A 17944-nucleotide genomic window follows, 5' to 3' on the forward strand; every position below is an offset into this window, starting at 1 on the left:
AATTTTGCTTCATATGAATATAAAAACATGTCAGCTAACAAATGAGCACAATTTGTGCCCATGGGAATTCCAACAGACTGTTGGAAGACCTGATCACCAAAGACCACGAAGATATTGTCAATGAGTAACTCTAACATATATTTTATTTCAACTTCAGAGTAATTGTACGTGGAATCAGAGTGGTGTTTAACAAAGTAAGTTTGTGGATGACTGATCACTAGATATGAATATTTCCTTTTTCCATGTTAAATGGATAAATTAAATTCATGTAGTGAAAGACAAACACCCCACCCCAACGACTTGGGATTTTGAATCTACAAAAGAACATCTTTTTGTGTTGTGTGTGTGGGTGTACATGTATGTATGTGTGTTTCCGTTTGTCAACTTCATCTCCAGCTACCCCACTATGAACAACGATATATCTTCAGGGATTCATAAAGTCATGGAATCCGTTAAGCATTGAAAAAGTCAAGTATTTACAACCCTTTACAATTTTCAGCGATTATTTATGCAAAGAATTTCAATTTTGAAAACATTTTATGAGCGCATATGGACATGAAGTTTTGCAGTTCCTTCTCTCATGTATTTTCAAAATGGAAATTCGTTTTTCATATATACATTCTATTTTCATTCCTGTCTGAATATCCAGCCGTTAAGGTGAATTTTATTTAATGGTTCGTTAAAACACTTTGTATATCCTACAAGCCCTCAATTATTTGTGATATTTTCCTCGAATGATAAAAAAGGTATTTGGTTGCATTTAAGAGATTTTAGAGCTCAATTTTCGTTGTGATTTGATGCATGATATGTGAAATTTCAGGAACTTGGGTATTTCCGGAAGGTGAGACAGTCAAAGGAAAACGTTAAATATGCTTTGATCTGTGTGCACCAGTGTATATTAATTAAATCAATTCATTGTGTAAGCTTTTAACCAAAATTTTTTTTCATTTTCACGTCATAATTATTTTTGCGGATCGTTTTAAAAAAAAGAAGAAAATATTGCACCATTAGTTCTCTTTTAAAGGAATAAATATGTACAGTGCATTTGCATGTATCAAGATGGGAGGCAATAAAATTTCACTAGTTCGTCAATACAACCTATCATTGGGTGAAATGCTTTCTGACATGTTTCAGACCGTTCTTGGCACACTGATTTTGACTACGGATAACTCCGTTTACCTGATCCGGATATAGGGCTCACGGCGGGTGTGACCGGTCGACAGGGAATGCTTACTCCTCCTAGGCACCTGATCCCACCTCTGGTGTATCCAAGGGTCCGTGTTTGCCCAATATCTATTTTGTATTGCTTGTAGGAGTTATGAGATTGATCACTGTTCGTTATCTTCACCTTCCATGAATATCTAATAAGGCATGCTTTAAAAAACTCAGATAGAGTGAGACTTTCTAATTTTTCAAATAACAAAATATTTGTGAAAATTAAAAACGTTATTTGTTAATATTTCTGTTTTAATCTACGGCTACCCCCCCCCCCCCCCCCGCCTTCTCCAACAAGTTAAAGCCTTGGTCAACATCCCTTATATACCTCGGACTCTAAAATATGAACCTCATTTTTAAACGTGGTAAACTGGACTGAATTTCGATCGGACCATAATTTGAGTGAAAATAATATCAATAAGTAATTTTCAGGAACTTGCGTATTTTCGGAAGGTGAGGCAGTCAAAGGAAAACGTTAAATCCAATTTGATCTGTGTGCATCAGTGTATATTAATTAAATCAATTCATTGTTTAAGCTTTTAACCAGAATTTGTTTTCATTTCACGTCATAATTATTTTTGCGGATCGCTTTTTAAAAAACGAAAATATTGCACCATTAGTTCTTTTATAAAGGAATAAATATGTACAGTGTATTTGCATGTATCAAGATGGGAGGCAATAAAATTTCACCATATCCTATCCTTACTGAAACATTTCTTGAGTGATTTTAGTATTTCTAAAATTGTAAAATTAAAAAAAAAAAAAAATAATAAAAAACAAAAATTAAATAAAACAAAACAAAATACCAGAGTAATCAATTTATTAAACCTCGTTTATAATGGTTAAACAATTTAATACTGGTGCCTAATTGTTTCATTTATAATTTATACCCTTCTCAAACCCATGAAATTACGTATTGTGTCTAAATTACATAGATATAAAACAGATGGACCGCCGACTCTCTGTGGCGGGAAAATATGTTTCTAGTTTAGCAGCGCCTTCACCGAGATATATAAAAAGCGAGAGGGAAAACTTCTGACTTTTGTTTACGTGTCGATCTAATAAACTATATATAAAAAAGCAATTAAATATGGCGTGTATAACATTCTTGATTAACTGAGGAAACTACCAATGATCGAAAGTTAATGCATTGTAATAAAAGGCCTGTTGATAGATCTATTTTGTACATGTATACGGCATATCAAACCTGATTACCATCCATGCAGAAGTTAGTAGCTGTATATGTGTACTGTAGATCGTTAAAAACTGTAATATTATATGGGGTTTTTTTAAAATCAAAATTTCATTAAATATTTTGAATATATTGAATGTCTGAATTTTTAACCATGTTAGTAGACTAAAACTTTGACTAAAGACCGAATAATTAGGATAGTATTATAAAAGGAAAGAAATGTAAAACGAAAAGTTTCGGCGTGCTTTCAACGAAATGCCCAATATGTTTGAATAAACTTGACATGATTTATAATTTAAATGCAAGTATTTTAAAAACAATCTGATTACCGCCCATCCCCTTTCTCCTAACACTTGTTGGGAGTCGTGTATCAATATTTTAAAGAATTTTACATAACTTAGATAAAAATGAATAATCCAAAATTCATATTAAATTATTAAAATTTTATATTTTTCATAAATTTATTGAAATATTTGCTGCTCTGTGTAGAGTACGAGAGTAATAAACAGGAGGAGGCCGGGAGGAGGGGTGTGTATATCGCATAACAACTAGGCTAGCTTTAAAACAAAAGTTTCTCCGTGTGTCAATTGATAAATAATTCTAAAAGCTGTTACAATGGCATTGTACTGTTTGGACAACTCATTGATCCGAAATACACACGTTAGAGTATACGAGGGGTGTTCGATGTGTAATCATTACATATCGAACAGCCCTCATTTTTACTTTTATAAGAAACAAGCCATAGTCGTTACTACGTTTGTTTGCATAGTCTATATGTATACAAAATCTCGATCATTTTAATGCTTTGAAATAAATAATATGGCAGCTGCTACTAAGCGTAAGGCATGTGTTGATGGAAATAACAACAATACTCCCCCAAAAGAAGAAAACCTAATAGAGCCAGTAATTCAAAGAACAACATGCAAGTACACTGTAAACATCTATTCGTTTCAAAGTCAGAAGGGGGGGGGGGTTGTATGATAAGTGTACAATCTGTTTGACAAACTTCAACATTTTTCACGGCGGGGAAAATGACATTAAAAAACTTGCCATAATAACTGACACAGTAACTGTAAAATTATATAGTATACTAAAGTAACAAGGTTTTATAGCCAAGAAAATAAAATCAATAAAAGATGTATTTGACCTTCTGCAGTTGCATAACAATTAGCATGTCTAAATTCATTAAATTTGGATTTGAAATATGCTTAAAATTGCTCAGGTTATATCTTTATTCATAAAAGATCTCCAGCGGCAGGGGGCCTCGCCTTACTATTTTCCATTTCATAATGTTGGCAGCTCTGGTAATGTGTATTGTACGATATTTCAAATGCATTCGACTCAAATAGTGAAATGAACGTAACATCCCTTCAAAGTATTCTTCGCAGTTTGAAATACATAATTTCAATCTCCGAATCCATTTCTAAAATGCGTCACGATACGCTGATTTAGGTAGACCTCTGAGGCACTGACTGATTGCTGAGCCAAGGGCTTGTCGGGACTTGTAACGACGACCAGATAAGAACTTTTTAAGTTTTAAAAAAAGGAAAAAGTCGCATGGGGCTAGATCTGGAGAGTATGGTGGGTGTGACAATACGGTAACTTTCTTCGACTTAAAAAATTGCTTCACAAGCTCAGATGTATGTGATGGAGCATTATCATATAGACAAACATGCCTAAATCCTGACACACGGGCGTCGTTCATGATAATATTTCTTGAGCTTTTCTAGTATAACATCTTGGTAATACCGACATGTAACACTTTTGCCCTTCAGCACCGGAATTTGCACGGCTGTACCGTCACATGAGAAGAATATGCAATAAAGAACCTTCTTTGTGTTTATGGTTCATTTGGCAACTACAGGCCTTCTATCGTGTTTAGTTAGCCCTATTTTGTTTCCAATTGTTCTTACTGGTTCGAAATAGTGAATCCATGTTTCGTCGCCAGTAACAATGTTTGCAAATTGTCTTTGCTTGAATTTGGGAAACAGTTTGAGTAATTACTTCGCGGTTTGTACTCCTACCCGTTTTTGGTCATCTGTCAATATATGCGGTTTCCATCTGGCAGAAATCTTTCGTACTTTCAAAATACGCTTCAAAATGAAATGCACCCGCGATAGCGATATGCCAACAGCTTTGGCAATATCACGAATCGTGTATCTGCCATCACTTCTAATTATTCCCTTGACTTTTGAGACATTTGCTTTGCCTGTTACAGTCAGAGGTCGGCCAAATTTTGCTGCATCTTTGACGGACTCTGAGCCAGTCAGAAATTTCGTTCTCCACCTATGAACTGTCTCATAAGATACCTTATCAGACCCATAGACTTCCCCCAATTCAGTAAAAATTTGCATTACCGAATGACCGAGTTTTGTGCGAACTTTTATATAAGCTCTAATTTCTTCAATATTTTCCACCCATTTCCCAACCATTTTTACAACAGTGATCAACGACTCGCTCTATTGAAATGACTATAAGTTTAAAACTTTGTGGAGCTGAAGGCTGGAGTTTATACTGTTAGAAAGGTATTCAATAGAGCTATTCAAGAGTATCATCATCTACGAAATCGTGCAAAGCATTATCGCGCTGTGGTACAATACACATTACATATCGAACAGCCATCGTACATCATGAGGGGATCAAAACAGCCGCCAAGACCAGCAATATTTACTCCTTTCGACTCTTATCTGTCTGGGAACTATCCAAGGCCATTTCAGGATTTTTTATTTGATTTCTCATAAATCAGCTGCAGTCTACAACATATGAAAAAATAATGATTCGAAATTCACTGTTTAGATTACATTATTGTACGAACTATTCTGCTAGGAAAGGCAATAAACCTCGACCTGGTAAGTCCCACGGTGTATTAATTTCTTTGAAAGGTTGGCATAGCTAAATTTCTACGCCTGTATTTTCCTTGAAACGTACAAGCAAGTGTTTTCATACAACGGAAGTTGTTTTCTATACATCCCGGTGAAGGCACTGAAATCGCGAGAAATATAAGGATGACGTCACTAGTCGGCGGTCCCTTTCTTTTACGTCTATTTTATAGTACTCACAGTATCAATTTCGTTTTGTCGAAACGTCTGAATTCCATTCCGTAATTTTAGTAGACGACCTTCATCTTAGTTATGTTTTCAAACTCATTTTTAAAACAATGGATTAACCATTAGTGTGACAGAATAGCTTTCTTACAACTTAGTAAAAATAACGAATATTTGATTGGTGATGGTCGTTCGTTAATGACAAAGCTTTGAATGTTGATAGAATAATTCATCCCCACTTTGGTCTTTTCTGCGGCAAAATTTTGTACAAGGGATGCTAGAGGTTAAACGGCGCCAATCAAACGTATTTCGCCGTGAACCTCTAGCAAGCTGGGGGCCCAAAGCCAATGTAAATTAGAAAAAAGTAAAGGATATAAGCCAAAAACTATGCATTATATGAGAGAGAAAGAACTTATTGAGACTCCAAGGGCCGAGATCAGTTCTTCCAGAATGGACAGTTTGAGTCTTATATCCTATCTAAAACATTAATTACATCTTTTGATCTAAGAATGGACAGGTTCAGGTAAACCCATTGGCAATGATAATTATGAATAAAGCTATTTTTGAATGGTTTGACAATATAACCAGTCTTGTGTAGAAGTCTCTTTCTCGGACATTGTCAATTAGGTAATCAAGGTTGTCTTGTACCGCTTACATCCGGTAGAATCATCCTGTGTGGGGATCACTCCCAAAAGGGATCAATTCATAATTTATTATATTGAACTGTGAATATCAACTTTATAATAGCTGTACAGTAATACCATCACTTCTAAAGAACTGGAAAGTAAGTACATACTATATAACACGAATTAAAATCCGTAATGTTCATTTCACAGTTACGAGCAGAGTTACATTTGTTAACAACATGAACTGACGATTCACAGGCACTGTTGATTTAAGTAAGAAGGTACGAGTACTCTTTGTATGCAGTCAATAGCACAAAGTTCTATTCATACCTTCTAGTTCTTGATAGTTGATAAGTTTTCATGCGTTTAAGGTATGATTTCAATTCAGATGATGGTGGTTCTAAGATCAGTTTAAGTAAGAGTCCTTCTTGTTGTAGCTTATGGAGACAGTCGGTATCCTGATGGTTTTCGATATATCTGCAGGTGTTTTATATTCACTCACTCTGTAGTACTGAGCCATATCAACATGTTTTCCTTTGATGGGGAGAGCATTTTCATTGCACAATCAAAATTTAAGGATGTTAATAAAAGTACTGTGAATGTTGTCTTAATGAGAGATGAATTTTGGATATGGAGGGCGAGAAAGCTATGGAGCCAAATTTTGATCTGAAAAGCATTGTGTTCGAATATATTGGATGAGGAAATAATTAATGCCAGTCAAAAGAACCCAAGATGCCCATCTCCTGAAATGAAGTGAAATTATTCATGAAGCGAAAGTAATAATTCAGAATTAGGAGATGCTAATAAAGAAAATTTCAAGAAAAAGCATTGTGAAGAAGTTTGGGTATGTACTGCCACTGGATCCAGCGAACACAGCAACTAAATCTAAATAATAATGGCCGATGGAATTAAAGAAAAACTGTGAATCATAAAGTTGGAGCAGAGAATTATACTAAAGGGAAAAATTCGTTCAAATGTTTCGGTGATTTTCCAGCAGTATATGTCCTTCACTAAAATAATGGATAGATCATTATAACGACCAAAAAATTTGCATATCCTGAAATTTTTACAGTAATATCAGGCAATGACTAATGTATCGATTCCAAAATAAAATGTATCTATATTGTATCATAGCTTCATCGATATTGAATTCATCAAGAACAGTTCTGATTCAAAGATACCACCCAGCCAATAATCAAGTCTTATCCATATCCGCTTTGGATTAGAACATTGACTTTTGTTCATTCACATGCAGTTTGATGAGAATAGGTGGAGGCGGAATGGGTGTCAGGTGCGCAGACAATCTTCTAGGATTATCAGGTTCAAGAGATGACATGTTTCATGAAGATTTTAGTCGTAGATTTAAATTTTTTTTACCCCCCCCCCCCCAATAAAAAACGTTATGATTCTCATAAATATATTTCATAATTTGATATTATTAAAACATTCACACGAGTCTTCTTCACGAGTTTTATTAGATATTTATATCATGCATCAAATCAAAGCGAAGCTTGGATTTTATAATCCCTTATTTGCACACACACCCTTTTTATCATTTCGGAGAAAATCACAAAATAAATTATCAAGAGCTTGTATTACTCAAGCCATTAGGTAATATTTTAGCGTATAGTGAGCCACCTTAAAACACAACAAGATCCATACGCGCAATTTACACAACTGCAGCGCGTTCATGATGATATGGTTATCATTACAATTTGTAAAGATACCAAAGGCAAAAACATTGGAATTGTAAATATTACACCATTATATTTTTATCAGGAACGTATTGGTAAGGGGAATTTAAGTGTATATAGCAGCTTTTTCATGAGGGTTTAAAAGGGGGAAGTCTGGTTATATAGAGTCAGATATTTGTAAGGAAAGTCCTGCTATAAAATAGGTTCTCCAAAGAGAAAGATTGCTAATGGGCAAGGTTATTGTGCAGTGTCTAGGTACATGTATTAGCATTGTCATTGCTGTGAATGTCATACCAATAACTCATAGACGATTATGAACCAGTAGCAGTATTTGTTGTGCTTTTTAGTAAAGAAAATTATCATATTGATCACATTATCTCATTGGTTTAGACTTGGCGGCAAGCTGCTCAGCGCATATAAAGCTTTGATTTCGTTCATAAATTCTTATCTTGTGCGAGTTACACTAGCCGTGAAGCTCAAGGGGGACATCACCGTGCTAAATATCCGTGTGCCTATATATTTAGAAATGGAATACATGTGTTTGTTGGTGTGATGATTTGAATTGTTTAAAGTTAAACAATGTTCCAGGAAACTTCGTGTGTGCTACTTAAAGAGAAGGTTCTGCGTATCAGCATTTCAAACAAATGTTGTTAAGAAACCGAATTTTCACATCAAGTACAACTTCGGATAAAGATACTATATTATATGTTTTAATGACTTAAATATCAAACAGAAATAATCTGCAATTTTACGACACCTGATAGACGGCGTACAAAAGGACAACTGTGAAAATTAATGGGAGTGTTTTCTCACTTAACACTGCTACATAGAAAAGTTGGATTTGTGAGCATATGATGAAAAGAGGTAAGTTTCATTTTTCTTCATTTTCACTTTTGATAATCAATGTTGCAAAGTTTTTCACATAGAAACATAAACCTTGAATTATGTATTAGATATTCAAAGACAAGTCTGACTGGAAAAAAAGCCCACCGACCTTCTTATTTGTGTAACAAGAAACTGCAAACACATAGAATCTGACTTCAATGTAATGGTTTATATTACAATTTAATCTTTTTGTTGTTGTTTTATTCCTTGGGCAATCATAAATGACCATCTAATCAATGTGTATCCTATCAATAACCATTGGTGATAAGAAAATTCCCCCGCTGTATACCATTGTATCATAATTAGAACCATCCCGATATAGACCCGTTTCCTTGGTTAACAATTATCTACGTAATGACTAGGTCTGCACAGAAGCCTCGCGTTGGTGTGAAATACAATGACTACCCTTACATAGAACTTACACCTGCGTGCATTTTATTGCAATGGCCGTTCCCATATACCAGGCAGCTGCCCATAGACAGCAATAAAAGTCCCCTAACATTACATTAAATCCAAAAATCAACAGCCAGTTGCGTAACTCGGTATAAATGTTTGCACTACTGTTATGAAAAGTTCATACTATTGTACTATCCCTTTGATATAACCAAATACCATCAGTCCTCATGGGAAACCCTGAAGCTCAGCGAGTATGTTGGTTCTTGGTCTATCAAAAATGTACGATATCAAGAACACTTTTACGATATTGTGAACAAACTTCCCGAACAGATGTACAACAATTAATCATGACACGAAAGAATTATCTGAATTACATTTCCAAGAACACACGAAACATTAGTTGGCACCAATCAGTACTTTCTCATCTGTCAATAAAAAAAGCACACTGTGCTTACATACTATACCTACTGCTCTTCACATAGTCGGCCACGCTATGGGCAAATATATCGTGAAATTTTGTCTTAATTTTTGTGGGTTACACCAGAATTCTTTCATTGTTTTTCCCGCACACTATATATCACATGGACGTGTAATTATCTTTTGATAAGCAAGAATTAATCACATTCCTGCCTCTGCACATACAATTTGTCATTTCTTTAAGATGGGTAGTTTTGGCGTAAAAACTTAACATCGGGAGCGGAGTCATGAAATAACAGGTTTGGAATCCCGTTAAAAGGTTCAATTTTCTCGTACTCCAGGAATAAACTTTCCTGTTACACGTTCCGATCTCGCATTGGACATTTAAACTCTGCACCACGTGATTAGTTATGAATTTGTAACAAATACATGGACGCGTGTAATTAAACTCTATTGAAGATGTTTATCAATGTTCTCAGCAGGTGTTCCTTAGCCTACTCTGTAAGTGATATTTTGCCGCAAAATAATTAAATCTGGGAATATGTTAATAAAGTTTCACACCCCCCCCCCCAAATCAATCATGATGCACTATCCAATAATCACTTAGGATATTATGTTTTGCTGTAAATATATTGCTTTTTAAGGAATAAAGAGTCTATAAAGAGAGTTTATCTGAACCAAGCAATTTGATATTTATTCAGCACTTGTGGTTAGGCCATTAAAAGCTCAGTGGGAAATTGTTCTGCGCAGACTGTGCTATCTTCCGAGGAGATTAGTTTTAGTATAGGTCGCGTGACCGAAGCTTGTGATGTTGCAGTGACAAGCTGACGAATTTACACAAATAATTATCCTGGAAAAAAGATATTGGATGTGAAAATGGGAATCATTTTTCTGAACTGTACGATTTTCAAAACAACCTTTATCTAGCCGTTTGACACGTGATATAATTCGGAAACAATTAATTAATGCAACTCAGGCACATGATTTGAAAATATATTTTATTAGAATAGGAAATATTTTTGAAATACACACTCATGCAATGTAATTTTTAATCTGTAGAGTATAATATTTGGGATACAAATACAGCATCGTTATATACATGTACGTCTCTGATGAAATTACACCAATTAATATCAGACTGAATAACAATTGACATGAACAGAATTCCCAAATTTTATGGTCCATTCGATAGCAAACACTGACGGCGAGAGAAACACAAAACCTTTCTACTGTGTAATTTGAACTGCTGATTCTCTAACACAAACCACATATTTACTTTGATATGCTTCCCGTGAAATTCTTCATCGGTAGTTGATCGTAAACGATACACCTTAATTGTAATCCGTACGTTACTCGACCTGGATATTTGGTAAAGTTCCACCAAGAGCACAATTTTTTTCTGCTCTTTCAAACAGGGATATATAATATTTTTGATTGTTATTCGGGGATGTGTTTGGTTGTGTAAAGTTAGATAAACATTGTAATGCTTATGACATTAAATAGTATTATTCAAACCAGAACCACATGTGTGAAGTATACACAATAAATAAAACCCATTCAATTCACCTTCCTTGGTGCGCGAAAGAAACGCGTCTTCGATGGCAATTACAATTATGACCATCGGAATGCAATACATTTTAGAAATTAACGTGGTCACTGAATCACAAACGTCTTAGTTATACTACTGTTGCAGTAAACAGATAGGATGATCAAATGTTTTATGCGACTAGCACTGACACAATGTACACGACTGCGATTATATCGAAAACATAAACATACAGAAATTGATTCAGGGGAAGTTCCAATTTGTTTCTATAACAGTTCGTTGGATATCCAGTTAACGACATCGATCTGTTTTCACCCAATTGCACCATCTACTTTTCGATATATCAATTAATAACCTAAGTAAACAAACCAATAAACAATCATTAAAGAACGGGCCACACTCGAAGTTGTACATGTAATTAAGTTACAACTTGTTTATTAGTCGCGGAAAAAACTCCACATTTAATTTCCTACCTCCTTAAAAGCACAGAAGTTGCCAAATCATCAAAAGCGTGGATCTAAAGGACCTCATTCAATTTACACTGATATAATCTGATAAAGGTGTGGAATCGACACAAGAAACAGGTTTATGCTTTTATTATCTTGCAATCATTTTACATCTTCTTTCTGTTGCCTTCAATGTTTACTTCAGTGTATATTTACTTAATTTGATAATTGAAATAGGTTATTCTGTAATCTTAAACCAATAATTCATAATTATCATAAAAGCCATAAATTGAGATAAGGTTCCTAATTATCATATTTAAACTATATCAATAAGTGTTTTTGTGTTTTATGTCTTGTACCATGATACAATTGTCCGTACATGCAAAGTCTTACTACTTCAATGGATAGGATTTTATTCGTCCATAGAAATAGAAAAACATTAAGGACCCCCTTCCCCGAAAAAATCCCACAAAAAAATCAAATAACAACAAAATCAAACAAAGGAAGAAAACACAGCGATCGTTTACTCTTGCATAATTTGATTGTGTTGTGATAAACACAACCTCCATTTGAACTATCAACTGAAGGGCGTTACTCATTTGTAAATCCGAATAGTATTTTTTGTCTGGATGGACAAAAGTTCAAATATCTTAAAGCTTGAATGAACGAACCGCATGGCATTGGTTGATGTTGTTAGGAATAGGAACTCGCGTAATTGTTTACATCGATATGTATGACCTTAGGATGTCTGCATCAAACTCAATAACTGTATGTATAATGATAAAAAGGGATTTGGACGAAACTGATAGAAAAGTCATGTTTCAAGAAGGCATCCATTAACGTTCATCAAAGGACACACGCCTTCTTCTGCCAATAGGGAATTCCTAAATTACCAAGGGCACACACCTTCTTCTGCCAATAGGGAATTCCTAAATTACCAAGGGCATACACCTTATTCTGCCAATAGGGAAGTCCTAAATTAGTAAGGACGCAATCCTTCTGCCAATAGGGAAGTCCTAAATTACTAAGGACAAACGGCTTCTTCTGCCAAAGGAATTCCTGAATTCAGCGCTACAATGTCTTAAAAATGTGTAATATTTGTAAAAACTCTATCAATGATGTGACAGGAGAATATATTTGATTAAAATCATCATAATTATAATTCAATTTCACTTGCAACACGCAATTTGATTGGATGATCACTCTAAAAAAATCAATTTACATTGAACAATTTGCCTTGGTATGGGTTCACACCCCCTCGATAACCCAAGAGGACACAACTTATTTTCATTATTATTATGGGTTGTTTTTTAAAATTTGCATCGCAGCACTGTTAAGTTGTGGACCTTCTATGAAATTGAAAATCTGCGGAACTAGACGCGCACAATAAAACCCTGTTGTTAGATGGATTGTTTTCTCGATGTCAAAGAAGACATATTTGTACACACAACACTTAGTAACAAGAAGCACACAGTCTTATCGATCACTTCAGTGCTTGTTAAAAGTATCACTAGTCTCAAGGGCTATGAAATATAGGAAACAAATTCTGGTCTGAAATATTTAGCAACAGTATAAAACAAGATGTGTTCTTAAAACATCAATGCCCTCAAAAGTGCAAACACTGATGAAAGGATTTATATGATATGATATATGCATTAACATAAAACAATATACTGATGAAAGGCTTTACATGATATAATATATTCATTAACATTAAACGCTATCTCTAATTTGGACCCATCCTAGATTCAAAATCCTGGGGTTCCGAGATTCGCCATTTTTACATCCTTTTTTGCTATTCCTAAATATGCTTTTAGATTTTAAACGGTATCAGTATCTGTTCTTCAAATCATTATAATAATTTTGGCACCACCCTGAAACAAAACCCTTACCCCTAGGATCATGAAATTTACAATTTCGGTAAAGGACTACCCACTTCTTCTAAATATCCATTTAGTTTCAATTTAGTATCAATAGCATTACATGTAAAGTAGATACCATTTATGTTTTCACATATACATGATATACCAAGTTTGACCCCACTCTGGAGTCAGAACCTCTACACCAGGGATCCTAGAAGTTAGAATTTTGGTCGAGGCCTTCCTGCTCTTTATCACTATTTATTTAGTTTTTCTTAAAGATACATGTATACAGGTGTAGAGAAGAAGATTTTTAGAATTTGGTCAATTTTTGGCAGTTTTTGCCTAGTCCCTAATGCCCCGGGGGTGCAGGAGTCCTGAAATTTACAATTTATGCCCCCTTGTCCCAAATATGGTTCATCGATACCAAATTTGAAAACAATTGGAATGGTAGTTATCAAGAAGTTAAAAATTTCTATTGTTCACACATTTAATAACTGACCATTTTGGCCCCACCTTGATACCAAAATCCCCACACTTAGCATCATTAAATTTGCCATTTTGGTAAAGGACTACCTGTTCTTTCTAGATATCCATTTAGTTTCAATTCAGTATCAACAGCACTAAAGAAGATGTTATTGAACTGTTTTACACATAAACACTGTGTATCAAGCATGGCCATGCCCTGGGATCAGAACCCCTACCCCGGGGATAATGAAATTTACAATTGCGGTATAGGCCTTCCTGCTTACGTTTTTGCCCATCCCTATTGCCCTGGGTGTGCAAAAGTCTTGAAATTTACAATTTATGTCCTTCTTGTCCCAAAGATGATTCATACCAAATTTGAAAGGAATTGCAATGGTAGTTATCACAGAGAGTTGAAATATTCCATTGTTCACACATTCAATAACTGACCAGTTTGACCCCACCCTGATACCAAAACCCCTCCCTCTGTAATCATCAAATTTACAATTTTGGTAAAGGATTACCTGCTTTTTTTTTAAACATCCATTTAGTTTCAATTTAATATCAATAGAACTAAAGAAGATATTATACACGTTAACATTTCATGCTAAATTTGGCCCCACCTTGGGGTCAGAACTCCTACCCCGGGGATCATGAAAGTTACAGTTGTGGTAGAGGCCGTCCTGCTCTACATCACTATGCATTTAGTTTTTCTTACACATGTGCTGTTGTAGAGAAGATTTTTGAAATTTGGTCAATTTTGGCAATTTTTGCTCCGCCCTTGCAGGAGTCCTGAAATTTACAATTTATGCCCCCCTTGTCCCAAAGATGCTTCATACCTTTGAAAAGAATTGAAATAGTAGTTATGAAGAAGTTAAAAATGTTCAATTTTTAACGGACGACGTCGTCTGACGACGGACGACAACCAATTGCAATAGGTTACTTGAGTTTACTCAGGTGACCTACAAATTGAAAACAATTTCTCATGATATCTAAATAATAGCACAAAACAAAAATATTCCTCTATTTGGATTATATCTAGCGTAAACTGGTCCATATAGTTTATATCGCATTATATGCCTAGAATGAATTCTTTCCTCAGATAAAAGTAAAATATTCAAAAGTAAACCTGGAAAACCAGTTTTAGAATTATAGTCATACCCAAGGGCAGATAGGTCAAAGAACAAAAATACATAATCCATCGTTCCTGTGGAAATTGCTTTCACTCTTGATAATTGAATTCAATAAAACGCATTTTATTTAATTTGATGAATAATTTCAAAGAAAATGTGAATTGAGCAATATTGCTGTAGCAACAAAATGGAATTAGAGGAGTCATATTACGTATTGTTCCGCGGGCGTCGTATTTTCCGTGGCACTATTTCACGACAACTTATTAATTAACGATACAAAAATCAGATAAACCAATCAAATTGCGTTTTAAAAGTGACATTATAGTGTTCTTAATTTTACAAGAAAGACACAAGTATACATCGATTAACTTAATGAGCATTTGGGAACTCTTCAACGTACAATTTGTAAAACTGCCTTGAAGGTGGTACGAGAACATAGAATTCACAGGAAACAACATGATCATTGGTAAACATCGTGTCACGGAGTCGAATTAAGTGTAATTAATCAGTGAAATGTCAAAACGTCCATTACGATCCATTGATCTGATCATATAGCTGCTTGGTATCTCACTTGTCAACATCACAAGAATCGGTTTGTGAACCTTATAGATAGGACATTCATCACATCATATTAATGTCCTATAAATCATTTTCCTAAACTATTAAAACTTTACAGTCGACTGACAAAAATTAGGAAGCCGATTAAAATTCACAACCGAAAACATTCTGTCCATTAGTTTTGCTTGGCTTCCTGTTTTGTCTCTTCAAGGCAACCCATACACGCCTAATGAGACAATATTGAACGTGTCTATGGTCACTCTAGGACTTCTAAAAAGGAAGCCATGAATCCACACATTGGTGTATGCAGAAAAATTAATTATCTAATTCTCGTTTCAATCAATCAATGCTTTATTCTCATAAATGTACAGTCATACATTACAGAGAGAGGAGGTGGAAAATACAAAATACTGCACATACAATATGTACAGGAGTAAATTGTCATATTACTATGTATAAAGTGGAAAAAGATTAATTCAACAAATGAACATTGCCACGAGACCAAGTTTTATCCTAATGAGATTATCAAAGAAAAGCTATATAAGGTCCAAATTTTTCTTTACAAGAAATAGAAATTTACATAATTTTTAAGCAGTGCAAAATTTGTTGGTGTAAACAGTTTGTGGAATTTTATGATATTTGGATTTTTTGTTAAATTTTCAGATTACCTGGTCATGAAAACTACACAGAATATATTTGATGCTGTTCTGCAACGAGTACAGTTTGGCAACTTCTCGCAAAATTACAGTTTAATATGGCCGCCTCAGGAACCGGGGGATGTCCCTACCATCTACAAAACGGGGAGGACATTCTACGCTTATTTCACACCAGTGATCCTCGTCATCGGATTAATAGGGAATTCTTTATCGTTCAAGGTGTTCATATCTAAAGGCATGCGACACCTTTCAGCTAGTGTGTATCTCGCAGCCTTGTCTGCTACGGATCTCGTCACCCTTATTTGCTATGTCACAGTTGAATGGCTTCGAAGAGGAATAGTGTACTTAGAGCCAGACTGGAAAGTTAGCTTTATTGACATCGACTACATCTGTCAGTTTCAAATGTACATGTCTTACATTTCACGCATGTCGTCAGTTTGGTTAGTAGTTGCCTTTACTGTGGAGAGATACATAGGTGTATGTCATCCATTACGGCGTATTGATATTTGTTCTGTAAGCAGTGCACGTAAAATAGTACTTTCTATATTTATTTCGTCGCTGACACTTGTCCTTTATAAACCATTCCTGAGTGGAGTTTTTATCAGTGACAGTGGTGATAGGTACTGTACTACATATCAGAAGCACAGGTTTGTGTCGTTCGTCCTGGACAGTGTGTACGGTCTGTTGATCACGTTTGTACCACTCACAATCATCTCAGTGATGAACGCTCTGATCATCAGTAAACTTTTTGCCAGAAAAAGAAAACAGAAGAAAACCCGGGTAATGTCTGAGGATGCCCTGGTGCGCTTAGAGTTCACATCCATTCTCCTGGTCATCTCGTTTTGTTTTGTAGCATTCAACATACCATTCCTTGTCTTGTGGATCCGCAATTTTTTTCGGTCCAAATACGTATCGAGTCAAATCAACGAATCGGAATACGACGTGGAGTATTGGCAGGGGGTACTCTACATCACTCGGACTATTTTCTACGCGAATTATTGCATCAATTTTTTTCTGTACAGTATTACTGGGGCTTATTTCAGACGGGGACTGAAAGCCACGTTTTGTAAAAAATCTGGTAATCTGCTCAGGACTCACAGTGTACTCACCAGGTACAATTCACATTCACATACAAATCATTCCTGGGTCTGACTTTTCTTCAATCTGCCTCTCGTCTTCAATGATTTAGAATTCTATTTTTTTCTCCCTTCTTAATGAATGATTTAAATTTTATTTCAATTTTCAAGTATGTGCACATTGATTTATAGATATGGAATTCCATCACAAATCGACATTTTCATTAATTTTCCTATTATTTACAATCATAAATGATACGCATAGAACTGCATTCGTAATTGTTACTTGATCACGTGATGATCGACGCTCGGGAGGGAATAATCAGGGATAGGGAGGAATGTGAATATAACTTGATCACGTGATGTATACGAAACTGACAAAAATGTTTTTCTTTATTCTATCATGTGATCTCTAGAAACACTATCAGAAAATGTTCCCAGTGTTTAGCTGTTGTCATGTGTTGAATTTCGTAAGTCATGTAAAATAAAATCAACCAAATAATTGTTATATTGCCTTCTATTATTGAATGTCTTTGAAATTGGATTTCATTTTGTAATTTTGTATTAGAAATGTGGTCTAAAAATCCACAACACGCTTTGAAAATCCAATTATTACCTGTGGCTACCTAATCGGAATATTGCATGACGGGAAATTATTCACGGGATGTTTCATTTCTAACACAGACAATAAAAAACACCGAAATCATAATGCACACAGAGGACATCAATTTCTAAA

General features: G+C 35.0%; 1 protein-coding gene across 1 annotated transcript; it reads left to right on the forward strand.

The window, feature by feature from the left end:
- Positions 1–8183: 8183 nt before the first annotated feature.
- On the forward strand, positions 8184–17714 carry LOC125646640 (probable G-protein coupled receptor 139). Its single transcript, XM_048873097.2, has 2 exons — positions 8184–8635; positions 16140–17714. Exons 1-2 carry the CDS (start codon positions 8623–8625, stop codon positions 17282–17284), a joined length of 1158 nt encoding a protein of 385 aa, XP_048729054.2. The 5' UTR covers positions 8184–8622; the 3' UTR covers positions 17285–17714.
- The last annotated feature ends 230 nt before the right edge of the window (positions 17715–17944 follow it).

This window comes from Ostrea edulis, chromosome 6 (assembly GCF_947568905.1).
Source record: "Ostrea edulis chromosome 6, xbOstEdul1.1, whole genome shotgun sequence".
Classification (NCBI taxonomy): domain Eukaryota; kingdom Metazoa; phylum Mollusca; class Bivalvia; order Ostreida; family Ostreidae; genus Ostrea; species Ostrea edulis.